The sequence below is a fragment of the Martes martes genome (assembly GCF_963455335.1).
Source record: "Martes martes genome assembly, chromosome: 9".
Taxonomy (NCBI): Eukaryota; Metazoa; Chordata; class Mammalia; order Carnivora; family Mustelidae; genus Martes; species Martes martes.
In genome coordinates this window covers 127,283,372-127,309,662 of record NC_137896.1, presented here as the reverse complement: position 1 = coordinate 127,309,662, position 26,291 = coordinate 127,283,372, and the positions used below count along the sequence as shown (strand labels likewise).

General features: G+C 42.3%; 1 protein-coding gene across 6 annotated transcripts in view; it reads right to left on the bottom strand.

Annotated features, from left to right (window-relative positions):
• Positions 1–2,023: 2,023 nt before the first annotated feature.
• The window catches only part of CYRIA (CYFIP related Rac1 interactor A), a 105,603-nt gene continuing 81,335 nt past the window's right edge, over positions 2,024–26,291 (bottom strand). For all 6 annotated transcript variants that reach the window (XM_080814331.1, XM_080814334.1, XM_080814333.1 and 3 more), the window contains 9 exons: positions 17,088–17,209; positions 15,663–15,768; positions 13,831–13,967; positions 13,282–13,359; positions 12,992–13,108; positions 12,822–12,901; positions 11,135–11,261; positions 7,381–7,451; positions 2,024–5,382 (listed from right to left, as the gene is read on the bottom strand). In XM_080814331.1, the coding sequence (XP_080670457.1) occupies positions 5,319–5,382; positions 7,381–7,451; positions 11,135–11,261; positions 12,822–12,901; positions 12,992–13,108; positions 13,282–13,359; positions 13,831–13,967; positions 15,663–15,768; positions 17,088–17,209 (902 nt within the window). In that variant the 3' untranslated portion in view covers positions 2,024–5,318. The remainder of the gene's footprint in view (positions 5,383–7,380; positions 7,452–11,134; positions 11,262–12,821; positions 12,902–12,991; positions 13,109–13,281; positions 13,360–13,830; positions 13,968–15,662; positions 15,769–17,087; positions 17,210–26,291) is intronic.

Sequence of the window (26,291 nt, the reverse complement as noted above, 5' to 3'; positions counted from 1 at the left end):
TTGAGCCTGACCCTGTAGGGATGTATTCTTTTCCCTTAGGAACTTAACATCTAGTATAAGAAATAAACATATAAAGTGCTGTTCAGTTCCTTACATTTAGCATCAAATAAATTAAATGCTTTAGAGACCAAGAACAGAGAGGATTAGCATGAATTGGGGGTGGTTAGGGAAAGCTTCTGGAAGAGGTAGAGTATGACCTTGATGTCTAGGTAAACTTCAGGTAGGCAAGGAAGAAGAAGGGGTGCGTTAATGACAGTATCATAGGAGTGGAAATGCCCATGGTGCATGAAAGTAGTAAATACTCACCTGGGTCAGCCTAGAGCTCCCTATTCTTTTAGCCTCCCCACCCACATTCACATATAACACCACCACCTTTATACACACCCCCACAGGGTTTGCATTATTTCTCTTATACGAAAGGAAGACAGTTTTCCAATGTGGAAGGAGCCTTTTAAAACCACTGATGCTCAAGCCCCAACACTGTAGGAATGGCTAATAAAATATAGCTCCTGACTTGAAACAAAGCCCATCATGGGGCAAACAAGGACAATTAAAAAAAATGAACAGTAAGTGCAGGGAGAGAGAAGAACAATCTAGAAATATACAATTTGTAGGGAAAACTGGAAGATCTCATAGAGAAAAGACTTTCTTAAATGAGTTTACAAGATGTCTCAGCCTAAATGACTCTACAGAAAATTCTGGGATTTATCTAAAATCCTACTTACCACAATTTCAAATGTATTTTTATATAGAATTTCTAACTTGAGGTGACCAGAGCAGAAAAAGTCCCTTCTTTGTAGTCTGACTTCAAGCTGAAGAGACAGAACAGTCAACACCTCTCTATTGCTATATAAAAGGTGTATGGGGGTGTGATCAGCAAGGCTTTGTTTGTTTCTTTGTTTTTTGTTTTGTTTTTACTATTAGGGATCAGGATTTTGGCACTGGATGGAATAATGTACTTAATAAATATGAATAGTACGAGTAGATTGTATAAAAAGTATAAGTACATATTATTATTATTTAATTACTTAAGTTGTGATAAATAAATATGTACAGACATTTCAAGCAAAAAATGCCTGCCTAGAAATTCTATCTACTCAGTGATACCTCGGAGTATGAAGTCAGTGTGAATAGAGATCGCATATATTCACTCTTTACCAGGTTTCATGAATGTGACCAGCTAAACTCCTCATCTCCATCCTTCCAAGCAAGCCCCGATTAATAACCAGCTTTTTGGATGGCATGAAGGTATTCCTCACTAGCTGTATTCCTCTTAACAATCACACATACACTCATTTTTTTTCATGTATCTTAACTCTCCACACTCATTTAATTAGTGTCTTTCTCTTTCTCTCTTGGCCCCTTTTCTTCTCTCTCCTTCCAGCTTGAGTCCATTTATAATTCATCAGTGTGTCAATTTACAGAAAATTTGCCATTCCTACTCATTTTTCTTTGAGTCCCAAATAGTCCTAATTATTGTACCTTTGTCTTTCGTATAGAGAAGGTCTCTTTTGGAGACTGTGACCCACACACGATTAGGTCTCAGGTGAAAAATTAAAATGTCCAAGGATGCTCTAAGTGGTTTCAATATTCAATTTTTAAAAGAATTGCTTTAGAGCTTAAGTTGCCTGAAAAATATACATATATAGAATAAGGCAATGGCTGATATTGTTGAATCCATAAAGGGCTCCTACTCTCAAAAGATAGAATGCGTGGGCATTTATCAGCGTTCCTTAGCATCCTTGGGAAATTAGGTCTCATGCTTCTCTAGGTATCAGTCTACCTCTTTTTATTCTATACCTTTTTAAATAATGAAAGATCTTTGCTGGAATGAATAAAATATAGCTGGTACCAAAAGCAGAATATTTTTCATATTTTATGTCGTAGGTAAGGAAAGGTGAAAGGCAGATGGTGTGATTTGCTGGTCTCCAGAGCAGGTGTTTAGCAAATATTGATGTTTAGCAAATATCTATGATCATGGGCTCATCACGTGGAACATCATGTAAAATAGAGGTATATTTTTAAATATATGTACCAAACTTTAATTTTCATTTCACGCTCAAAACTTCTGTACAAAAAGAGGCAAAGCAGGCAAAAAAAAAATTACAATGACTTTAGCAAACAACATATGACAACTTTAAAACAGCTTTGTGTTTGCAACAGCCTTTATAGATGTAATGGGGAAGTTAGGTTCCAAAATGTCTTTAAGATAAAATTCCACTGTTTATTATTAATGCATAGAAAAATTTGTAACTGGGTGGGTACAAGATTGAATGAGAATTCTCTGAATTCTACTTGCACATTTGGATTCCAAGACTGGGTAGGCTTCATTTTTCTTTTGAGGAAGCACAATTCTTACTTTTTTAAAACTTAAGTGTGATGATGTATCAAAAACCTCAGTTTACCATTAATGTGTTGATATAATGATGATGACTCGAAGCAAATGATGAAGCATGAGATTAACTAACAATTAAGAGATTACTATCAAGATTTTCTTTCTGGTTGTTAATAAATTCTCCAGCCCTAATGGGCTACCACAATGCAAAACACTCATCTTCACTTGCTTTCATTAGCAGTTCTTAGTGATGCATGAAAAACTTCTGAGAATAAAGTCATGGTATCAAAATAGCAGTACATCTGAGCAATGTAATTTTCACCTCTTGTCTGCCCCCAATAAATAGCTGAGTAATGGAAAACATTGTTTATTTGAAAACTATGAAACATCAAATATGAAATATAGTTAACATCGACATGGATACTGTGGCTAGCACTTTCCCCTAAACCACCCATGGGTCTTAAACACATGTGCATGCAGCACACACAGGAAAAAACAAACAAACAAAAAAACATGATTGTTCACAGACTCCCGGTGCCCGGAGGACAGGCTGTTAAAAGAATTTGTCTCCCACAGTAGCTCAGGAGTGGATCCAACGTCCATTACCTGTTAGTGATCACAGACGTTCAATTAACTTGTCCTCCTGATCACCAGAGGCAACAGTTCTGGCCCTGGGCTTTTGAAAATCCATGTACAGATGAATCCTAGCTTTGAAACAAGGTGGCCTGGCTGTATTGGGGCAGGCCAGCAGCCCCTCCTGTATATTTGGTCCCATTTGATAAAATTTTACTAAAATTATAAATGTGCTCAACTATGTCCTCTGCAAGTCCTTTCCCCTCTCCAAGACTTAAGCTCCTCACCCGATAAAGGGAACAAAGGGACCCAATGATGATAAACCCCGAGAGCCTCTATGATTCTTGACTTGACCTTGCTGCCCAAAATTGCTGCCCGAAGACGACATGCGGCTGCCAAATAGAGCATTTCTTAAGCTAAATAGTCAATGAATTTCTTCACTCGTTTTTACCCTATTTCCCGGCTTCCTCTAAGGTGTTAAGATCCCTAGATTTGAAAAGATCATGAAGGCCATCGAAGCGCATTTCTGTCCTGATGAGAAAACCCCCTATCCAAGGAGCTATACTCACTCAGCTTGAAAAGTTCTAAGGAAAACAGCCTTTTTTTTTCTCTCTCTGTTGACTGGCATTTAGATATAAACCAGAGAATCTGTTCTGCCACTTGATTGGAATTCTTGTTGCTGTTGTTGTTAAAAATAAAACAAAACAAAAGTATGTTTCCCCCTTTTTGGAGGACTCGAGAGAATGCCAGCTGGATTCTAAAGTCTGGAGATCAATTGTGTCTGACAGCTCCTTCCTTGGGATATGGTGCGTGAAACCACGATGTACCCAGGCCCAATTTCTGGGATTATCAATCACTCGGCAACTCTTTCCTTCTATCAGAAATAGGCAAGTAATAATATAAGCCAGACTGAAGATTGACTTTAAAGTGTCCAATCTCATTCCATAGTATGTATGCATAGGCCACATGGTGAAGAGGGAGAGTCAGGAGTGAGGGATCCTGGGCTCTAGTACTACCTGGGGTCGATCCTGTTTGACTTCACCCTCATCTTGTTTCTCCATGGGAGGTTGGAATAGGAGATTTCCAAGATACCATTATAAGCTCTGATCCGCATACAGGATGACTCTAGGCCCTGTCTTATTTTCAATCATCAAGACAAGATGGTGTGATGCTTCCTGGACGCTCTTTCTTAAGGAAGCATGTAAGAGTCTGCCATTCTATTGGCTCGTTGCCTTGCAGGGCTCTTGGAGATCGTCCATTCTAACTGCCCATTTTATAGATGAAGAAAGTGATACACAAAGACCTTAAGTGAATTTCCAAAGATCGCACAGTGGGTCAATAAGGCCAGGACTAAATCCAGGTACCCGGACCAAAGCTGTACACACTGCAACAAGCCAGCTATGTGGTCAAAGAGGAGCTACCTTTTAAATACTAGCGGACTGGAAAATGTAGGGTCTCCCCCCTCTGAATTCCCCAGTCTTCTGGAAATCAGTGAAAAACCTGAGACCTCTGTCACCACATGATCAATCCACAAAGGGCAGGGCCCATTTTAGGAGGGGGGCTGGGCTTCCAGCACCCCACAGACACCTGGAGTGCCAGTAAGATTACCCAAAGACAGAGGCTTGAAGTGGAGAGAGGACTGTCCTGTTGCCTGTGTCTCCTTCCTCCCAGGCTGTCCCCCATTTCCACGACAACCACCTTCCCAGCTCATCTATGACAGCACATCTATCTATACCCACTTCTTACAAATGGATTCAAGTGCAGGTGATTTTCCTTTTGCAGAATCGAAAGGGAATGTTAGAGGAACATAAATCCAGAGAGAAGGGGAATAGGTTGATAAATAAAATACGTGCAAACAAAAAAGCTGCACATGTGGTTTGCAGTCTGAGGAAAGAGGTGGGGGGGGGGCGGCGTGCTGAATTCCAAACACTTGAGTTTGAGTCTTTGCATGCATTTTTCTTTTCTTGGATTCCCCTCTCCCTCTGTCAGGATAATGGTTGTATTTCTTGTAGCCAAGCCGACACAGGAAATCAAATACTTCGTGTTTCTATAAGTAAACTTCCCAGAGAGATTACACATCTAGAATTAGAACACTACCACAAACTATTGGGAATTTCGGATTGTTATAGGGGTAGTTAAAGGACTGCAGTAGCAAAGATCAACATTGCCAAATTTTGGCTTTGGAGAAGAGGGCTTTGTTTTAGACATCAAAGGTAAGGCTCTCAAGTCAATTTATGCTCTGCTGGGTCGAGTCAGTCAAGATACAAATTAAAGTCCATATATTTCAGTGACAAGAATGAAACGGTTATGTAAATACACAAGTATTAACATCAATCTGTATTAAATTATGTAAACATGTACATCTTCTGAGGTCAGTACATAGATCCTCTTCTCTTCTCTGAGCAGAGCTCTACTGAAGCATTGCTCGAATCTGTTTGGAAGTTGATTCATCATTCAAGTGCTTGGTAGTGAACCTGGATGGAGAGAAAGCGACGGGGGTCAGCGTGTGAACAGTGCTCTGCCAAAGCTTCGTGATGACTCTCAGCCCATCTTTACCTTGAGAGACACGATGGCTATTTAAAAATCAAACTTGGGCTCTTTCCTTACACAAAGAACCACATGTTGATGTCCAGTGTATTTTCGGAAGGATTTAATATTTGATTCTTCTTCCCAGAGGAATTTTGGATTGTGGTTATTCAACCATTAGACCTTTCGTCTAATCAAATAAATACGTGGAGGAGACAGTAGCCGTCTCATTTTCTGGGGAGAAAGACTTGGTGTGAAGGCGCGCAGCGTCTCAGCCGTCTCAGCTCCCCCAGCTGAGTTGGGGAGAATGTGGCTCCGCATCCCAACATTCCCCCAAACCTCGATGCTGATGGTTTTCTACTTTCCTGGGAATGCTTATGCTCATTGCCAGCACAAGGGGGCCCGAATGCAGGTAAACACACCAAAAAAAGGAGGGGCGCAGTCTGCAACGTCACATTTATCTGGCACAGGCGTGGGGTCCGGAAAGGGAGGGGAGGGGAGTTAACATGTCATCAAACCCTGCCAAGTCCCAGGCACTTTGGGTACGTTCTCACTTCACCCACACTAACTCTTTGCAGGAGAAGGTCCTGTCTCCATTTTACAGGTGAGAAAACTGAGAATCAGAGAGGTGAAACGACCCATTTCAGACCACAAATCTGCCCATGTGTGATTTATGAGCGATCTGTGGCTTCTGATTTGGACGCAAGTCTGTCTGCCTCCAAAGCCATTCATCACAGTACCTACAAGACACCGCAGATGCCTGCACTCAGATGGGACTCACTGCTCAGTCGGTGCCCTGCTCTTCACGAAGCCTTGCTCGATTGAATGAAGTTGGAAAGTTAAAAAAAAAAAAAAAATCAGGCATTAACGTCTTACTATGTATGGGAAGCCAGCGTGCCATGAAATGGGCACCAATGGAGAAAAGCTTGGTTCACGCACGGAGTCTGGAAGGCTCCATCTGTTCTGAAGGACGATGACCTAGCAACTCCACAAAACAGCACTGACCTCAGTTTTATTCATTAAATGTGTGGCTCTTTCTTCATTTACTAAATGGGGATTGACAGAGCACCTCCCCACTGTGAGCTGTGACAATGAGATGAGACAACGCACTTGGGAGTGGGGCACAAGACACGAGTGTTGTACACAGAACACTACTGATCCATTCCACTTGTGCTAACTGAGCCCTTCCTGCACGCACCACAGTGAGTGAGACTCGGGGAAATCAAAGATGAATGAGACAGCGAGGACCTGAAACCTTTCAGATTGCAATCCAGCATTGGACTAATTCACGTGGTAGGATGAGTCAACAAATTCCTGTCCATGTGTCACGGCTAAAAAATAAGAATGCCTTCTCTGGAGTGAATTAAGCGCATGTATCCTTGGAAGGGAGGCCGCTGGGGCATCGGCTGTTAGCAGGGAGAAGCCGAGATGAGCCACAGCTGCCAAATAGTTGGGCATCCAGACGGGGTCGTGCAGGTCCCCCAGGGAGCTTTCGAATGAACACAAAGTGGTTGCCCGTGTCCCCACCCTCGAGACTCTAATTCATTTGGTCAGGTTGGAGCCTGAGTGTCAGGGTTTCCAAAAGCCACCCACCGTTCCCAGATACAGCCAGGGGAAGGGGAAAGGAAGACTCCAGCAGCGTCTTCTGCTGAGTCTCCACTCACCACAAGATGGCGGAATGTGGAGTGAGGCTCCCAGCCTGTGGGGTAACCAAGACCCAGGGTTAGGCTCTAGCTGTGTCGTCTGCTGTGTGACTTTGGGGAAGTTATTTGATTCTCTACATCTCAGTTTCTTCTGTCTGAGAAAAATGGTGCTGACTTCAACTGGTTGTTGGCAAGATTCAATGTGTGAAGACATGCCCGGGTCAAGCCTGGTGCTCCAGCGCCTGGTCCCTAAGAACATCTGAATTTGAAGGAGCTCCGAAGGGTCGCGGGGCTGAGGCTTACCTGAGGGCATTCAGCAGCCCCTCCACGCTGTCCGGGGCCTGTTCCTTCAAAACCTTTATGCAGCCTTTCATCTGCGGAGAGAAAGCACATTTTGTGAATAGCCTAGCGACTGTGTCTGTGGTAGTGTCCGTTCACGTGACCGTCGGTCCCTAATCAGATCGCGTTGTTTCTGCCCAGAGAAATCAACACAGAAACGACCCACAGACCTTCCTACTCCCTCAGGGAGTTGCTTCTTGGGGCAGTTCTCGAAGGTGTGTATCACTTTACTGTCAAACACTTAACATTTCCCTTTCTTTATCCTCCCTTCCTTCCTTCCTTCCTTCCTTCCTTCCTTCCTTCCTTCCTTCCAATACAGCTAAAGATCATCCAAACCGGAAGGCCTCTGCGTACCTCATTACCTTCAACTAGTAGAAGTAAACACCACCTCTTTGTGCTCCTAACAGCATGGGGGCATTCATCAGAGGACCTTGGAGATTTTAATGCCTGGGTTATTTGGGCTCCCTCAGCAGGAGGGGACTGGTGAAGGACAGAGGTTAAGATTATGAGGGGCACCTGGGTGGCTCAGTCAGTTGGGCATCTGCCTTTGGCTAGGGGTCATGATCCCGGGGGCCTGGGATAGAGCCCTGCATCGGGGTCCCTGCTAAGTGGAGAGTCTGCTCCTTTCTCGCCCTCTGCCTGCTGCTCTGCCTACTTGTGCTCTCTAACTCTCTGTCAAATAAATAAGCAAAATCTTAAAAAAAAAAAAAAAAAAAGAAAACGAGCCACTTGGGGGTGGACGGCTTGGGTTTCCTCCATCCTTGTTTATTTAGTACCTGCATGAACCTGGGCAAGTTTCTTGTTTTTTTGCATCCTTGGAATATAATTTATTCATACTTTGGGAAGTGTATGAAAACTAAGTTTACATAGATCACATTATATTATGCATATCCTAGATTTTTTTTTTTTTTTTTGGACAGGGAAGTATCTTCCTGCAAAAAGTACAATCGCTCATTTTAAACTCAGATGTTCATGTGCTATATTGAACCTGGGCAGACCAAGTGCCTCTTTTATGACGGTCTCCTTCAAATACTTTCTGTGGGACTACTTCTGGTACATAGGAAGTTTTATCTTATGACCTGATAGACTCTGGTAGATTGAAGGAGGCAGCCAGAAGCGCAGGGTTGAGAATCATTTGGGGGTCACATTATAAGCTCATCAAGAAAGAATGTCATGATCCCTCAGAGATGTCTGTCACAGTGCAGGATAGCAGATGCTGAAACATTCCCAGTGTGTGCCATCCTGAGGCTGCTCACTTCCAAGAATGGGCTCCCAGCTGAGAGATATAGAGATTTGGTCCCTTTCCCAGTGGAGCTCATGGTCTAGTGGAAGAAGAGACCCTCAAGCTTCTCCCATAAGTGTCCTTATTCTATCAGGAACCCAAAGAGCCTGGCCTTCTGGCACCCAAGAATGGCATCTCTTCTGTCAATGACCCAACCCTTCTGGGCCTCAGTGACTTGGCTCTGATGATTCACTGCTCCAGGAGCCTTCCTCCTCCCCTCTGTCCACTTGGGGAAATCTTAGCCCTTCTCCAACATCTACATTAAACATCGCCCTCTGTCTCTTCTCTAAGCAGAATAAGCTTCTCCACCATCTGGGTTTCCAGGGTACGTTCTTTGTAAGTGCATGGAATGAATGACACGCATCTCAGGGCTTCACAAATAAATACTTGTTTTTTTTTCACAGTTGATGATACTCAAAAGATGTATAAATCCAGTGTGTGTAACTGCTGGCTTAGAAGCAGACTAGTATCTGAAAGAGCCCCTTTATGGTGTCCAAGAGCATGGCCCATCCTGAATATGTGTTGTATTGGGTAAGCCTGAAACTTTCTCAGAGAAACATGCACAGTTCAGTATGAACAAGTTTCTCCTAGTGAGACCGAGGAACAAACAAGATTTCATGAAGACTCTGGGTGGTTAGATGTAACATTATGTAATGATTGTGACCTCAACAGAAAGACTCAGTAAATGACCAGCAAGGACAAGCTTTTAAAAGGTTACGGATACAAGCCATAGTTGTCCCCAGTGTATTTTGAATTGTTGACTCTTAGGTAAGTTGACAAGTGGCTCTGGTGAGTGAGAATGTCCTGTGGGTTCCAAGTGATAAACTCAATCCACATTCAAATGATGTCCATGGAGTTATTAATAGAGTTATTTACATTCAATCCATAGTATGAACATGTTCAAGCCTCACAAAGAATATAGTAAAAACGTTCAATGGTATGAAAAAAAATTCTGTAAAATACTGTGATGCAAATTTTAAAATAGTAGTTACAGCAGGGGGGTGATCTATAATGTACACACACACTTGCATATACACAAATATCAGCATAAAAGGAAGGGAGGTACATATGCTGCCATATTGACCACGGTCATTACCTATGGTAAGGTTACTATAGAAGACACGTTCAATTTTCTGTATTTTGATTTCTTAAGTTTTCCTAATTCTTTTTTACTAAATACTTTTTCCCTTGGTAAACAGAAAAATAACAAAGTGATATTAAAAAATAAAAAAAAATTATAATGAAGACTATGAAGAATGATGACTAGCTGTGTTAGGAAGCCAGACCTTCAAAATAAGTAATCTAAGTTTACTGTAATTGGTAAATTTCCTTATGGTCTTCAGCCTTGTGGTCCCTCTGGGCATGAAGACTTTCTGTCTGCATTGTACTAAAGTATCAGAGACGTTGTTCTGTGCAGATGAGTGAGAACAGAGTGGGCCTCCCAAACTGAGCATGGTCAGAAGGAGTTAATCCCAAAGGGGCCTTCCTATTCTGCCCCTAGAAGGCTGTATACTAAATCTTGGGGTATGTATTGGGGTGATGCTGCTGATGGGAGCTAAGAGGAGATGTGCTTTATGCTACAATCAAAGGAAGTCACTTGTATACCAAAACCAGGTGTCTTCCGGTTATGTGCATTCATTCAGCAAAAACGCTATGGAGTATCTATTGAGTGTCATGCTCTATGTCAAGTACGATGTTAGGCAGTGGAGCAGACGGTGGGCGTACAGATCATGGTCTTGTCCCTTACAGACACACTTGGAGTCTGTGAGGGAATCAGAAAATCCAAAATGGTAAGTGGTCTGGGGGCCAGAGGAGGAGGGAGGTCCTGATCACAGAGGGTATGGGAGATGTGTTCTTAAGTGAGGTGACCTTTGTGGATTGGTTTAAAGGAATCCACCCATCAGAAAGAAGGGAGGGTCTCTGGGCAGGAAATGGGGCTCAAGCATATCCCAATGACAAGAAAAGGCACGGCCATTGGAGAGAGCCACCAGTGGGGAGTGGTAGGAGAGGAAGTTGGAACGTTGCTTGAAATTTGACCATGGTGTGTTGTAATCCAGTCTCTCCCAACACTGTTTGCTTTAAGAAACCCTAAAACATATTAATATCTATATATTCGCATGCCACATTGGGTGCAGACGGAGAGGGCAGTTTGCAACTAAGTGATTTTCACGTCTGCTCCACTCCCCTGCCTGCTGTCAGGATCAATGTCTCTGAGCTCCTGCCAGGATTGTTGATTGGATGTTTTGCTGTAAGAACATGGAAAAGACTGGACATCTTGCTATGAGGATAGCTGCCAACTGGGGGTCTTGCCTCTTGGACAGATCCCTGTCTCCAAGTGGTGGATGGAGGAGAGAGAGAGAGAGAGAGGAGAAAGGTCTGTCTGGCATCATTCGCGAGAGCTCTTATTTGGAAAGCAGAGTTCGTCACTGTTCTTACATCAATCTTAGATGTCTTGCAGAAAGCTCCCACAGGGTGGACGTGGTCGTACAGAATGATAACTCCCACCATGACCCTCATGCAGAACATCAGCGTCTCGTCGCTTGTGAACCTACTCCTATATTCCCTGCAAGACAGAAGACATGGCAGCCGTGTTACTTCCTTGCCAGAGCACGTCCATTTCTGGCCACTTTAGGCTCCTCCAATCATCTCTTGAGAACAATCCTGGACCTGCAACAACCAGGTTAATATGCTCTTAAAGAAGCGCATGATGATAATTCTCCTTGAATCTATCCAACCAGCAATTCAGTGGGAAAATAAGGTAAATTAGAGGGCAGTAAATTCTCTTCTCTTCTGCCCTTCAGCGGCCCGGCTCATCACGCACACCGCTCCCCCCACCCATCAATCTTGACTATTTTATAGCAGGTCCCTCTGGCTGTCCAAGATTATAGAGAATAATGGCTTCATTATGGAGAAAAAGAATCAGGCTCATTTCTACAGAGCGGCTATCGTGCCTCCAGTCAGAGGAACTTCCTTTGTTAAGACACAGGCTGCAGATTGAATTGGTTGGGCAGAGATACGTAAAAGAAATTATGTACCATTCACTGGGGCTGGGAGTATTTGTGGAGTTGGAATTTTGTTCACTTACCTTGACAGGGTCCCTGATGATTCAGATCATTCAAGATAATTCTAGAGGCTTTCTTAACAACTATTTCATTATGAATTGGGCCCACAATGAAGGTGATTACTATTTCTGTCTTGGAATAAATCTTAACTTTGGTATAAGTGAAATATTTGAAATGAATACCCTGTTACATTTGAACAGAGTGTCACATTTCATATGGCACTTTTGAGGTCTCTGGCCCTCCCCAGCCCTCTGCCGCATAGATGACCTTATGGGAACCCCATCAGGGAAGGAAACCACGGCCTGGGCAGGCCATCCCACCTGTCTACAGGCACAGAAGTAGCTAAAGAGATTACAGGGTATGGAGAGGTGTTCCAGGAACCCTGGCTTGTGGGTGTGGACTTCCTCATTATCGCACTGTCTTATCATTAATCACCTCTGCCACTTCTAAAATCCAGCAACTAGTTTAAGCACAAAGGATCTGCTGAGAGAGGGAGACAGCGCAAGAGGCAGAGAGTAAGGCAGAAAATGAGAAGGAAAGAGGGAGAGAAGTCCGATAATCCATTATCATTCTTGCAACAACACTACGCCTTGTACTCTTTGTTCTAAATCTTCTGCCAAATCCCTTCTCCAATACACTAATAATAATAATAATAATAATAATAATACCACCCAGTCATTTAAGCCAGCCCTCCATTTGGCCCTTCCCCATCTTCTACAGCACCTTTGGTGTGAGTCCTGGTTCTGCCATCTAATAAGCTATGAGACCTTTGGGAAGTCAGCTAACCAATTTGGACCTCAGTTTCTTCAACTATACAATGGGGCTGATTACATTTACCACCCAGAGTTCTTTATAAAATTAATTCAAATAATATACCTGTAAATGTCAATATGCTAACCCAAATGTTAACACTACCACCACCACCATCATCATCATCGACATCATCATCAACATCAAGATCAACATCATCATCATCATCACCATCAACATCATCAACATCATATTAACAAGCTCTCTCCAGGCGACCTCTAGACCTTAGACTCCACTCTGATCTCACTTACGGCGTTTCCAGCATGACTTTACAGACACTTGTCATCGTGCTGAGGCAGTCTGTCGTGTTCTCTATTGGTAGGGTTTTGTTCTGAATGGGAGACACAAAGGTGTGTTAGCCCTGCGAGCAGCTTTTCCATGCAGCTAGGGAAAAAGCACCTCAGGGCTCAGCTTCACTTACTTCGGAGACAAAGTGCATGGTGGCATTGCTAAGGGTTTTCAGCATTGGTGTGGCTTCTGCATAGAAGAGGGACATTCGATTGGCCATCTCATTATTGACTTCATTCTCAATGTCTAGCTGATGAAAATAAGAAAAAGCAACTGATAAAGACAGGGTCGACAATCCCCAAACAGTGTCCGCTGGAAGGGGAATCAGAGACAGGATTGTCTTTTCCTTGGGCCCTGCCTGAGGCAGCAGCCAAAGGATGGTGTGGAGAGTGGGTGCACAGACCAGGAGACCCAGGGGCTCACATGCATGTTGTTGATGCGGTTGCGACTTATCGTCCTTCTGTAGTAGCTGAAATCGTTCTGAATGGCTGGGTTCCTCATCTGAAATTCAAAAGAGAGCAAAGAAGGTCATCTCTCTGTGTCACAGAGAGGATAGGCATTAGGGGCCCAGACACTAGACTTGGGAAATATACCAGGACATCTCTTGATTATACAACAATCAAAGCAACTTCTGCTTAAAAATGAATACCCAGCACCTCACTGTTTTAATATAGGCCCTGCTTTTCCTGTCAGCTAGATCTCGAGGAAAGAATTCTTGTTCTCAATCAGGACAGATACTTTGAAAAGGTCTCCTCTTCTCGTATTTGGTGGATTTTGAATTTCCACACACAAACTGCGATCCTAAGTCATGTGGACTATAGGAATGCAAATTCTCACCGTGTTTGATGTCTCTGTAGGGAGGGAGCTACATCCTACTCATCTATCCCCCGCCCCATGGCATTAGCAGAGTGCTGGCACACAGTAGGTCCTCAGGACAAGTCTGTTAAACTGTCTTAATGTGTGTGGTCTAACCTTCAGCTCATCAAATCGCAGGGTAAAATGAAGAATTTCTGCGAACTCCTTCGCCAGGGCCTGCTCCCGTTCCAGGTGCTGGGTTGGCGTGTAGGGTGGACAGGTCAGAGACTCTAACAAACTCTGAAGAGCTTTCTCTGAAAGTCAAAGTGATAAATATATATCTGAGGTGGCCCACAGAGATCCTTCTAGAAGCACAGTTCTTAGGCCCCGTTGACATTCTCAGAGGCAACCTGCTTGGGTCTTTCTTTCCCGTCTTTTCCCATAGCCGTGCACAGTAGGACGTATGCAGAAAGGAGAAGGAGGCCATCAGGCCTGAGCAGGTGGCCCCCCACGTGCGGAAGACCCCTAGGGCCACACGGTTTCCCCTATGTCTCTAAGAGCTCGGCTCATCTCCCAGTGTTCCATAGTGCTGACTCCTACCACTGTTTGGAACCAGACACGTTTTTGGATCCTGTGCTTGAGACTGTGCAGTGCTTTTCTGCCAACCCATTGCCATATTGACCTCCATTACTGTCCTTGAAACAGTCTCATTACTCCCTCTTGTCTATCCCTAAACATTCCCTCCTGTTTTCCCTTCAACATATTTCTAATAATACCGACTCATTTAGCGAATCCCCTATAACAGGGGTTGGCAAACAATGGTGCACAGGCCAAACCTGGCCCAGAGTCAATTTTTACAAATAAAGTTTTATTAACACATAGCCCCACTTTATTTCCATTCCTTAATGTACTGACTGTGGCTACTAATGTGCTACATTAGTTGGGAGAGTTGGGTAGCTGCAACCAAGACAGGGTGGCCCATAAGCCTGAAATATTTATTATCTGCTTTTTACAGACAAGTTTGCTGACACCTGATCTGCAGTCCTGAATTGTCTTTTATAGCATCTTTATAAGAACATCTCTTTACTTTTGCATTTATGGGGATGTACTGCCTTCTGAGGTAGCCAGTTCTACCTGGTCTGCTCTGACAGGTGGGTCTTTGTCCTGTTAAAAATCTGGCTTGTTAGAATTTCAGTCCAGTGGGTCTAGATATATACTTTGAAGAAACAGAGAGGGAGGAAATACGAAGACGCTGACTGAGAGTCTCCAGAAGCTCTCTTCTTGAAAGACTGCTCTAGTTCATTCAGCCATTCCCTTTGGGTCTTCGTTTCAAGTTCTCTCAACACCATGACGATTATTTCCCCAAAGTATTTCAGTTTCTCTGTTTAACTCTTAAAATGTGACATTCATTTACAGCAAAAGTAAACATGACTATCCCTTTACTCATTCAAGCTGTATTAACTAATGAAACCTCAGACAGCTTAACTCTTGGGGGTGTGCTTAGATCATACATGTGGTCACATCGACCCTATTGTTAACCACACCTGACATCACTCTTGCTTCTGCAAAGCCATCCTGTACCTGTACATGTTGTTTTTAAAGCTTCAGGGCAGAATATTGTTTGTTTTTCCCATGTATTACTATATTAAATTTATCACAAGACTCCAGCAAATCAAGTTTTTGGTATCAGCAGGTAACTTGTTTGTTTCAACTTCTCTGCCATTTAGGAATGTGATCAGCCTATAACAAAACTGTTAGCTGAGAACAAGACCAGAGGACATCCACCAGTAGAGACACACTCAATGTGCAGGTAACTGCAGGGGAAGGAACTCTGAGTGAATTTAAGGAAATGAATATGACAGGTGTTTCTGTCCATGGATGGCCTCTCCTAAGACGTGGGGATGGATGTGGGCCACTCCCCAGCTCACTGAGCTCGCTCTTCCTGCTCCCTAAGCAAACTCCATAACAGAACTTCACAGGCAGGATGAAACCTATAAACACATACTCACCTAGCCTTATGGAAAACTCGTAAAATCTCTTTAGCCTCACAACCAGAGGGCATACTGCATTCCAAGCTTTTTCTTGAAGCTGAATGTCATTGGGATTCTGAATCGCCTACAAAAACATGATAAAATTGTCTGTTTAAAAAGAGGGAATAAGCTCCACATCGAAATGCCTTAAGATTGAGAATGGACTTTAGTTTAAGAAAATACAATGCCTGATGCACTTCACTACTGTGCTAGTAAACTGACATCAGTTTCACCGAATGTCCTGCAAGATGTTTGATTAGAATGGAGATTTTAGCCCTTAAACATAATGCAAATGACCCTACAATTAGATCCTGTGTCATTTTACTTGTTTCTCTGATTTTAAATGAAAAAATAATTGCAAATCTAATTGGAAGCCATTCAGCTTTCCTCCATCACATGTTGATTCTGCTAAAGTAAAGCCAGTGCTCATTAAGAAGTGTGGATCCTGTTGACATCTTCCTTTCTCTATAATATGCATTACGTGCCTTCCGTTCTGGGATGTTACCTAAATTACCTAAATTAATGGCGACCCCTAAGTAGAAAGACCACCTCTTAAGAGGTTGTCACGTTCTTGGAAATGCTGTTTTGTCTGAGTTTCAGCAGCTCATGGATTACGCCAGTGGGATTTTTCTCAGAAAGATGGAGGCGGCGGCAGTAGCGTGTGCGCGTACGTGCGCGTACGTGCATGTAGGTGTGCGTGTACGTGCGTGTAGGTGTGCGCATGTGCACGCATGCGTGTATGGGTTGATACTGCCACGAAACTAATGATTTCAAATACAAGGAGTGTGAAGTTTCTTGCTTTTAAGGCATAATAAAGTCTTAAAAGCCACAATGACAATCTTCTTTGTTGTTTGGGTGGTTGTTTTTTCAGGGATTTCTTTTTAAAGCTCAAAGTCATTTCAAGATGACAAGCCTGCAGGCTACTTAAAGCGACCTTGCTTACAAGGACCCTGCCATTGGTGATACTGTGGAACCTGCCAAAATTATTACAAATGCTGAGAAATTCGTCTAAATCCAGACCTCATGACTTACAGTTCTTTTTTTTTTTTCTTTTCTCGTGACTTCTATTCCAACTTTCGTCCAGAGACCTTACATGTATGTTTCCCTTACCTGAGGTTATATGCTGACCAATCAGTGTTTAGACGTCAGTCCTGCGCTATCGCACGTATGACTGAGAAGAGAATGGCTGATCTTTTACACGGGCTACAGTGCCGTGTGCTCGGATTAATGTACCAGAATAAAAGGGACCATTCATACTTTGTGAAAACCACATTGCCTTCCTTGTTCTTCCTAGTACACTAGGAAATACTAGGGCTATTGCTTAATCTTTCTGGGTGTGTATGCGTGTGTGGGTTTCCCTTCTGGTCCAAGGGTGTTGTCAGCCCAGTGTTATCATTGGCTTACATCTCGGATCTCTGGCCCCGCACCCTTGTAAGCCTGCAGGTCTGCGAGGATGCTCTCGGAATCCTGGAGGACCGCGCTGATCTGGTTCCATATTTCCCTCTCTCCTTCTGTGGGCTGGGCATCTGAGCAGAAGGGAGACCAAAAGACACAGAGGGCTGGTATTTACAAACAGCTTGGAATGAAGATCAGCACCCAGTTCTACCTGCTACACAGTCCTGTTTGATTCCTGCAGGTTTGGTCTTTACGCTTTAAGGTAATAAGCTGCTAGGAAAGGAAACTAACACAACTTCTGCCCATGACTCAGTTCAAGACAGTCATCTGACTCTGTACATGTTACACGGAGCACACTGGAATCACTGAGCACTTTATTTATTTTGTGTAGAACATACTTTTTGCACACCAATTATGTGCCAAGTGATTAACTGGGTGATGGAAGGAATCAATGTTGTCTTCTGGGGGCGATGTTTAATAGGAGAAGCTACTGAATAGTTCTGTTATGACTAAAAATCTGTGAATCTGAGTGTAGGTGAGAAAAACACTCCCCCCATTACCATAGAAACAAATAAGCTTAAGATATTAGATAATCCTTCAGAGCCATGACAGAGATGTATCTTTCTGGAACACAAAGACAGGGAGAAAGCATTGAGATTTATAATTGAATGTGAACTAAAGAAGTACATGAGGTTCATTTGATTTATTTATTTGCTTGTTTATTTCCAGTAAGCTCTACACCCAATGTGGGGGCTTGAACTGATGACCCAAGATCAGGACTTGCACGCTCTATTGACTGTGCCAGCTAGGCACCCCCAACAGGAGGCTCATTTTAAAGATACTTGTACTATTCAACTTTGATCTTGATTATAAACAATTCTCACAAGAGTAAGTGACACATTCAGGTTTACATAAATAAAGAACATATTCTAACAGCCATAGAAGCATCCCTCAGCTCTGAATTCCAACTTTTACTTTGCATTCCTGAAGCCAATATATATTCTTGTCCCCACGAGTATTTTGTGGAAGCCAGTGAGTGGTAAAGATTGGGTTTTATCTCCTAATACTTACAAAATAGGTTACTTGCCTGGGCTAATAAGGGAATTAATCTCCATCCCAAACAAAGGTACTGTTAATGGAGAAGGGGGATAGATGTCACCTCCTAAAAATTCATTTTTAAAAATCCAAGTCCTAAGGTAGTGAATTCTCTCAGCAGACCCCCCTCATGAAAAGGTAGCTAGAGTTATGTCAGGTAAAACATTCATGAGAACATTATGAGGAACATGACAGAGACCCACCAGGTTATGGTACAGAACCTAGCCTGGGAGGATAGATTACTCCTTTATCTTCTTCTATCCTCCCACTGTTTCTAGAATATTCTCAGGTACAGTGTTATGCACAATATTGATCACTTTAGAGCCTATCCTTTCCTGTTTCCGAAACTTTCCCCAAAGTGATATGGGTGTCTTAAACAGAAACCTTTAAAACTTAGTAAGTTAGGAAGCCTGTAACTGAGGAGAGCATTTCAGTGAACAGAAATACAGGGAAATTTCTGAGAAAGAAGAAAGTCCGGGAAGAGAACGTGTGACAAATATGCAACACGAAGGTCCTAGAAAATGAAGAAAAAGGAAAAGCTCATTTCCTCAAATCCTTTTCCCCCTCTGATGAATGCACTGAAAAATCACAAGCTAAAAAAGCCCATTTCCTAGAGAGAAATTTGAAAAGGAGGAAAAGAAAAATAGTCTGTAACCAAGATTCTGGGGGGTAAGCCTGTTTGAATGTAATTATAAAATAGTATGAAAAGAAGAAGACACTTGGAGACCAGGAAAGGGAAACTTCTGATCTTGGCCGTCACCAGGGTTCCATCTGAACGAGTCCCCACTTGGTCAAGTTTTAGACAAAACAGAATTAAAGTGAAGTGGCTGGAAGACGAGGGCCAGACAAACACAAAAACCTGTTCTTCTAGTGATTAACACAAAAGGAGAAAACTTTCAGTCAGTCTTTAAACACAGAAGCCCTTTCTTAAGTGCTTCAAAAAGAAGACCATCTCCAATAGAGCGGCCTGAGCGTGGTATTGGCTTTGCTCTCTATCCCAGGAGAGGTGACACCTTCTGCTATGACTTAGCCCTGACCCTGATGTGACCAAAGGAACTGGATGAGTGACATGGGGTGGTGTCACTTCTCTCAGGGTGGCAGAGTTGGGGCTGTGGGGAAGCCCCTCCATCCTAGGGTGACCCTCTCGCAGCACTGCAATGGTCTCTGAAACAGGACACCTCAGTCCCAGCCTTCCTCTCTGGGAAAATGTTTCTTTTGGCAAATGTCCTGGTGTCTTATTAAAAACGTTTTTCCTATGGCCCCACTTCACAGGGGTGGGGTGGGATTGGAGAAATCCAATCCATTTTTCCTTTTTCATCCCAACTTAGAAATGTGTTGCTCATTTTCTTCCATAATTTGTTAGTCTTCTTGGATGCCCTATTTTTTTTTTTTCTTCCCCTCTCATGGAGTTGAAGTCACTTCTTCATCTAGCTAATGAGTAAGGCCTTGGTGCCGGCAGCATGGCCCCTGCCTTCTGAGGACTCAAGTCACAAGTGGGGTCAACTTCTAAGGTAAAGAGTTCTGACTGGGAGAAGCTTTAATCTATTTGCCTTTTTTTTTTTTTTTTTTCAAATAGAAAAGACTGTAGCCCTAATTTGGCATAGGCTCATGTCCCTATGAAAGTTCATGATTCATTCTGCTTTGATTCCCCCAGCCATGTGATCAGACGGCCAAGGCTAATTAATGAGAATCTGACCCATTAGGCTGCAGGACTCTGGCTTTACTTGTTTCATGTGATCTTAAATCTCCAGGGCCTGGCACATAGTATATGCTCAAGAAAGAGTTGCTGAATAGCATACCTGAATGAATGGTTTACTTCTCACACTACGTCTTATGATTTTTCTGCTTGTGTTTGAATTGGAAGGTTTTTGGAGACACAGTCTATATTTTATCCTCATTGCCTCCATATGTCCTACCTATTGGAGACACTCAATAAATATGTCATGACTCAATGAACATATGAGGACATTGACCAGGGGGTAGAGGATGTGGGTGTTTGGAGGCAGTGAAAGAAATAAAGGTCCTATTACTTCTGGATCCTCTCCTCTGTCTCTTCTTCCAAATGGTCTCTATACTAGTAACCTCTTTTCACTGTTATTGTTTTTCTATATGTATATTCGTCTACAACCAAATTGGCTATTCACCCTTTCATCAACACTTGTGCTTTTAAATCATCCATCATTTGTCTACAACTTCAATATCTCTTCAGTAGGGTCAACACACTATTAGGATATTTGTTGAGTAAAAAACTACGCCTATGTTGACTATCCCAATCCTAAGGCTGCTGCCATTTGCTTTCCGGAATATCCCTTTGAGAGGCTTGGGGTCTTTACGTCTGGTTCTCTCTGTATTCAGATTCAGTAGGTAGCCATGTTTTAAAAATGTATCTTCAGATGTCAAAGAGAGACATCTTGAAAAATTAGTGATTGAAAAGGTACGCTGATATCTAACCTATCAGCGACCTTCTAAAGCGACTGCAGAGTGAACAGGAAATCAGAATTATGGGTTTTGTTTTCCTACTTTTAACACAAAGATTGACCCTTACTCAAAGGTGCACACACATACACATGCCCACCGATAATATTACTTATGGACACCAGTCCTTATTTTCAGTTGTAGCCAGTGAATCCCTCAGTGATGCTTCTTCTAAGAATCACATTCCAAAATTCTAATCATTGTCCACTATTCCATCTCCATCGAGAAGAATGGTTACACCAAGCTGGGCTGCTCTTATCTAACAATGAAGCTGTTTAAAAAAAAAAAAAAAAAAGAAAAGAAAAACAAACCTGTGATTTACACACGCAATTTCAGAAACCAATCCTCCGAGGAGCCCCGGAACAAGCCTATCCAGGCTATTCCCCAAGCAATGATTTAAACCTCTGTTCTGGACTTGCTATTGTGTAAAGTATGAGAATGTATCATGTGCACTGTGACCTTGAATACATTGTCAAGAACTTGCTGAATTCCAAGTGCCTAGAATTTTTAGTGGAAAAATAACCCTCTTATCAATGAAGATAGTAAGGCAGTATTCATTTTGTTTACAGGGGATCTATTTACCCTCCTTTGGCTCAATTTGCTTGTGACTATGGATATTAACTGTCAGGATTCTGGTGTCACCAGGTCAGTTGGAGGCTTTGCTGTGGAGGCCTGTGATGTTTACTGAAAGCAGAATGCCTCACATTCCACCAGACGGATGGAGAGGAAGGTGGCCCAGTGTTTTTGTTTGTCAGGAAGGAACATCTTTGGTGAACATACCCCGGGGCATGGCAGCAGGGCTCAAACCAGAGCAGGGCTGTCAAATCAAAGGGTTCTTATCTTTATAAATCAGTCAAGGACATCCTCTGTCTTCACAAGCATGGGGGAACACGCATACCTTCTCCTCACAGTCTATTCAGAACTGTATGGGAAAATCTGACAGAATCAAACAAATTAATGGAAGATAATGTGAGCAGAGGACAGCATTTATATGGAGATGTCTTTGGCTTTGAAGGAAGCTGTGGCCTTTCATCCATAGGATATGCTGCTCTCCCTGTACCCAGTGGTGTTGTGGAAACCCTGAAGACAGTTTCAGCAAAGGGATTTGCCACAGCTGTAAATTAAGTCCCTCGCTCTTCTCCCCCACCACTTCCTTCCCCCTCCACCCCTTCCCCCTTCAGGATAGACTAAGAAACATAACCAATTATCTATGATTAACATTTGGGGATATAAAGTGGCGATGATTTATAGCAGAATACCAGCTGCTTGAAGAAACCACATAAAATTGCAAAGGTCCATTGGAAAATGTTAAGTGTGACTGGGCCGACATATTTATTTGCACGGGAACATTAGTCATCCCTATCCTATGGAAGAGCGAATGAGGGCCTGCAAACAGCAGGGAGGGCTGAGGTTGCTGGAAGGCTCATCTTTTCAACCCCAGGCAGTGGGATCCCTGTGATGTCACAGGCAGAGGAGGGAACTTCAAGGATGCAGAGTTTTGAGACTGGGTCCTACTGCCCCCCTGCCACTCAATGAATATGAGACTTCAAGGCCCCATCCATTCATCTCTCTGGCTCTCAGATTACTTGGTGGCAGAGGGAGGGACATGCACAAGAGCCCTGTCCCCTCCCTGTACAGTCTTGTAGGGACTATGGCCTGGAGGCTCCTAATGGGATGTTGATGTCAATCAAAAGCACTTAAAAAGAGAGTGCTGGAAATTTAACCAATCGCTGGACTGAATCTCTGTATTGGCATAAATTAGTCGCCTCGAAGGTCTGTTCTGTTGCTTTTTGCTTGTTTGTTTTATTTGTAAAGTGACCAGAAAACCACTCTTATTTCCCCCTCTCCTCTCCCAAGATTATCTAGCTGTCTCTAAAGAACCTTAGTAGAAGTGAGGGTACCAGGGAAGGGCAGGATGAGAGAAAAGCTCAGTAGTATCACTATATTGTACACCTAAAACCGACGTAACACTGTATGCGAACTACACTGGGATTAAAATTAAAAACTTAAAAAAAAAAAAAAAAGAAAGAAAGATGCTCAGCAGTGGCAGGAGGTAGCCTGCTCTACCAAGATCATCCCAGGCAAGGGTTTCATCTGACACTCCTCCTCGTTTCAAGAGGTAGGAGACTGTTGTCCTAATAAATCACAATAACCAGAGCCTTTCTGGAGGCTTTAGAATTTCCTTCCAAACTAGCCCCCACCCCTGCCCCTGACCACTCTTACTGTTCTTGGTATTCCTATAGCACTCATAAAGGTGGATTTGTCTTATAAGATCATTTCTCAGTTCCTGTCTGCCAAGAAACATTTCTTGGTCCCAGCCCTAGAAGCTCTACTTTCTCTCCTGGCTAGCCTGCCCCTTGCTCTCCCTTCTCTTGGAGGCTTCTGCACTGTGTGTCCTATTGTCTGTTCAATGTGCTTGTGTCTCTCCCCAGTACAGTTCTGTAACCCCTGAAGAAGAGGACACGGTTCTCCGAATGCCCCCCGTATTGATGTGCTCTATGTCATCTCCGTGCCTCTCTGACCCCACTCCTGTTGTTCCTGCTTGACGCTACAATGCAGCAGAGGTCCTGCATGTAGTTCCTGAATTAGCATCAGTACAAAAAAAAAAATCAAAACTCCTAAGTGGATACTTCATGTCCAGCTCTATGCCATCCAAGGCCTCTCTGCAGGGAAGTTCTTCATGCGGAAGTGAAATGATACCGAAGACATCTAGTTGTGTAAGAAGGAATGGGGGACACCAGGGCCAGCCACTGTGTCCGTAAATAGAAAAGATCTATTTAAATTGCGCACACACACACACACACACACACTGAGAGTTTAAAGGAAAGGAAAAGGCCACCATACATTGCGCTAGGGAGTTTCTAGCAGATATAAAAGCAAAACAGAAAAGAGCACAAGGGTGGAGGGATCTGTGACAAGAGTCTTGAATTCTTCATGAAATGAAGACTACATGTGGAAGATTGATTCTAATAAGTCAAAGATGTATCTTGCAACAAGCATGGAGGGGCAGAACTAAAAAGCCAACAGAAGGGGCGCCTGGGTGGCTCAGTGGGTTAAAGCCTCTGCCTTCGGCTCAGGTCATGATCTCAGGGTCCTGGGATCAAGCCCCGCATCGGGCTCTCTGCTCAGCAGGGAGCCTGCTTCCTCCTCTCTCTCTGCCTGCCTCTCTGCCTACTTGTGATCTCTCTCTCTCTGTCAAATAAATAAATAAAAATAAAAATAAAATAAAATAAAATAAAATAAAATAAAAAGCCAACAGAAAAGATCAAAGAGAATACCGAAATTATTCTATTTAATCAAAAAGCATAAAGATATTAAGAGAGAAAAATACAATAAGTAGAAGTCAATATCAAAATAGGCTCAGATACAAACATTAATTGAATATAAATGGGCTAATGACGCCAATTAAAAGGTAGATATTATCAGCTTGGATGGAAGAGCTGAGGCCAACTACATGTTGTTTACAAGAATTACGCTGTAAAGATAAAGACACAGACAGGATGCGGAAACATACGTCATACAAACAGCAAGCATAAAAATCTGGTATGGTCAAACTATAAAATTCTTAATGATACACTTAACAAAAGCTTATGCAAGACCTCTAAAAGCTATACAACATTGCTAAGTGAAATCAAAGAATATCTAAACAAATGGAAAGATATAGCATACCTGTAAGTAAGAAGAATCAATATTGTTAGATGTCAATTCTCCTCAAATTGATCTTCAGATTTTATATCATTATAATCAATATCCCAGCAAGGTGATTTTGTAGCAATTGAAGGCTGATTATAAAACTTATTTAGAAAAGTAAAGAAACTGGAGTAGTCAAAACAATCTTGAAAAAGAACAACAGATTTGAAGGACTTATTCTTCTTGACTTTAAGATTTGTTATTTGTTATAGTTTGGTAATCCTTGGTGAAAAGGCTCAATAAATCAATGGGGGAGAATAGAAGGCCCAAACATATCACAGTGAGCTGATTTTTGATAATGGCACTCAAGCAATCTACCTGTGCTAGAACAAGTTGATAATGCATGAAAAAATAAACCCAACACCTTGCTCATAAAATAAACAAAAATTGGTTGAGGATTGGTCACTGGACTGATGTAATGCTTAAATTTCTAGAACTTCCAGAAGGAAACAGTAGAATGTCTTTAGGACCTTGGAGTGGGCCATGATTTCTTACAGAAGAGATAGCATGCATTTAGCATAGAAGAAAAACAATCATAAATCACACTTCATCAAAATTTAAAACTTCTGTTCATGCAAAAATAAGAAAAAAAAGAGGCAAAGCACTGAGTGAGTAAAAACATTTGCAAGCTATTTTCTCACAAATGACAGGTATCCAGAACACACTAACTCCTACAACTTAGCAATACAATGAAAAAAACCAAACTCAAAATGGATAAAAGATAAATATATTCTAAAAATGCCAGTGAATATTCAATAAGCACATGCAACAGGGTCCAACAGTATGAGTTATGATGGAAATGCAAATTAAGCCACAAGGAGAAATCATCCCACAGTCACTAGAACAGCTGAAAGGAAAAAGATCGACAATGCTAAGTTTCGGAGAAGACGTGTTACACCTGAGCACTCTAGACTGCTGGTAGAAATGGAAAATAGTACATCCCATTTGGGAAACAATTTGACAGTTTCTTGAAAAGCTGCATATAACTACTCAACAAGTCTATCTTCCATATGTACACGAGAGAAATGATGCATGCAGATATTCTACAAGAATGTTCACAGCATGTTACTCCTCGTAGCAAAAAATTGGAAGTTGCCCAAGGTGATCATCAACAGGAGAAGGGATGCAAAACCGTCCCACAATAAGAGTATTCAGTGAAAAAGGGAGGAAACCCTGATACATGTAATAACATGGTTGGATCTGAAAAACATTTTGTTAAATCAGAAAAAGGTACCAAAAAAGCATACACTGTATAACTCCATTTATATGAAGTTCAAGACTTTAAAGATTAGCTAAATTTATCTTTGAGATACAAATCAGATCTGATCAGTAGTAGTTTCTGGGTGTTGGTTAAGGGCAGGGGACTGACAGAGAAGAGACATGCTGGAACTCTTTGGAGTGAAAAATCCTGTCTTGCCAGAGAGTGTGGCATTGGTCAAAATTGACTGTATTTCAGCCTGTCTAATTCAGCACATGTAAATTATGCCTCAATAAAAATAAATTTTAAAAAATGGAAAACTCAGGAAAAGAAGAAAAATTATCTATTTTGAGTAGATGGAATGGCTTCTTCTTTCCAGCAGCAAGAAATCGGATTTTCTAAAAGAAGCACTTTTTTTTTTCAGTAGCAGCTTTATTGTGATATAATTCACATGCCACACAATTCACCGATCCCAAGTATTCAATGATATGTAGTATATTGCCATTGTACAATCATCACCATCACCAATTTTAAAACATTCTTTTATCCCTCAAAAAATTTGTACCCATTAACAATTGCTCCCCATTTCTTTCTAGTACCCCTAGACCCAGACCATCACTAATGAACTTTTTATCTCTGTAGATTTGCCTAATCTAGACGTTCCCCATAAATGGAGTTATACAATATGCGCTCTTTTGTGATTGGCTTTTTTTCACTTAGCAGAATGATTTCAAGGTATCCCTTCATCAGTATTT